This window comes from Halyomorpha halys, unplaced genomic scaffold (genome assembly GCF_000696795.3).
Source record: "Halyomorpha halys isolate HHAL.00 unplaced genomic scaffold, Hhal_1.1 Scaffold2.1, whole genome shotgun sequence".
Classification (NCBI taxonomy): domain Eukaryota; kingdom Metazoa; phylum Arthropoda; class Insecta; order Hemiptera; family Pentatomidae; genus Halyomorpha; species Halyomorpha halys.
The window spans coordinates 75386-76539 of NW_027111560.1; the positions used below are offsets into that span (position 1 = coordinate 75386).

Below are 1154 nucleotides of genomic sequence, written 5' to 3' on the forward strand. Positions count from 1 at the left end.
AGAGCTAACAATATTGTTCTGGACTTTCTGTCCAAATGCAATTTGTTAGAAAAGTCCTATGCATGAACAGATAAATATTTTTTCATTTAACAGTTTAATTTTATTTTGGGTTCGCTAATTATATTATAAAACACGCTCACTATATTATTATCCATTTATTCTTCTTTGTAAACTAAATTTCCTAGAGGATATTGTCCTATAATATATCAATTTTGGACTTGAAATCTGTGTGAGGTTATAATATTTTTTAAGATATCCCAGAAGAGATTATTTCTGTGAATGTAAAGTAGAAGGTTAAAGCCATAGAAAGTTTCCTAGTTACCAGTGAACTTCAGAAACCTTTATCCTGTCTCTTCTACTCAGCTATAATATTTTATCATGGAATATTCTACATGTTTAAATTGAATTAGTTGTCTGGTACATTTTCAAAACTATAACTTACTTAAACTATTTTTTTTTTTACCTTTTAGTGCATGGATATAAACAAATTACCAGACCTATTGTAATTGTTTTTCCATAATAGCAACAGATATTATCATTGTTATTTAGTAAATTTACTTTATTCATTTTTATATAAACTTCCACATAGTTTAAATAATTTTTAGCCATGTCTTAGTTTACTTTTATTTCATATTATCTATTCTCTTACTTTGTTACTATTTTAGTTGTTTGTATCTTTTTTAGCCCAGATAGGGCTTTTGTTCTCTGCAAATTGAGCCAAAATGTTGGCTCATAATGAATAATTTTATTACTATTAGAGTTGTTTTGACTCCACCCACACCCATGTTCCTTATATATATATATATATTCCTAATATTCAGTGTTATTAATTTAAAGACTTTCATATAAATTTGTGTATAAAATTGATCATTTTTTAATGATTTTTACCTTTATTTATTTTCTGTCTCACTTTTCTACAAACAATGAGCACTGTTATATATTTCATCTTATTATTACTGTAGATTTATTGGAGGAGGCGTCCTTGGTAGAGGATCTGTTCAGGAAGAAATCAAATTTTTGATCTGCCCAGAACTTGTCGTCGCTCGGTTATTCACTGAGGTACTTGATGACACCGAAGCTGTTATAGTGATTGGTTTGTACTCTATAAGAAATATTAATACTATTTTTCCTTCTTATTTTTATACTATTGAACA

General features: G+C 27.6%; 1 protein-coding gene across 1 annotated transcript in view; it reads left to right on the forward strand.

Moving 5' to 3' along the window:
- Parg (Poly(ADP-ribose) glycohydrolase) overlaps positions 1 to 1154 on the forward strand; it is a gene marked incomplete in the record, with an annotated part of 17581 nt that overhangs the window by 6885 nt on the left and 9542 nt on the right. The window contains 1 exon segment of the mRNA XM_067049592.1: positions 963 to 1093. Within this exon segment, the coding sequence (XP_066905693.1) occupies positions 963 to 1093 (131 nt within the window).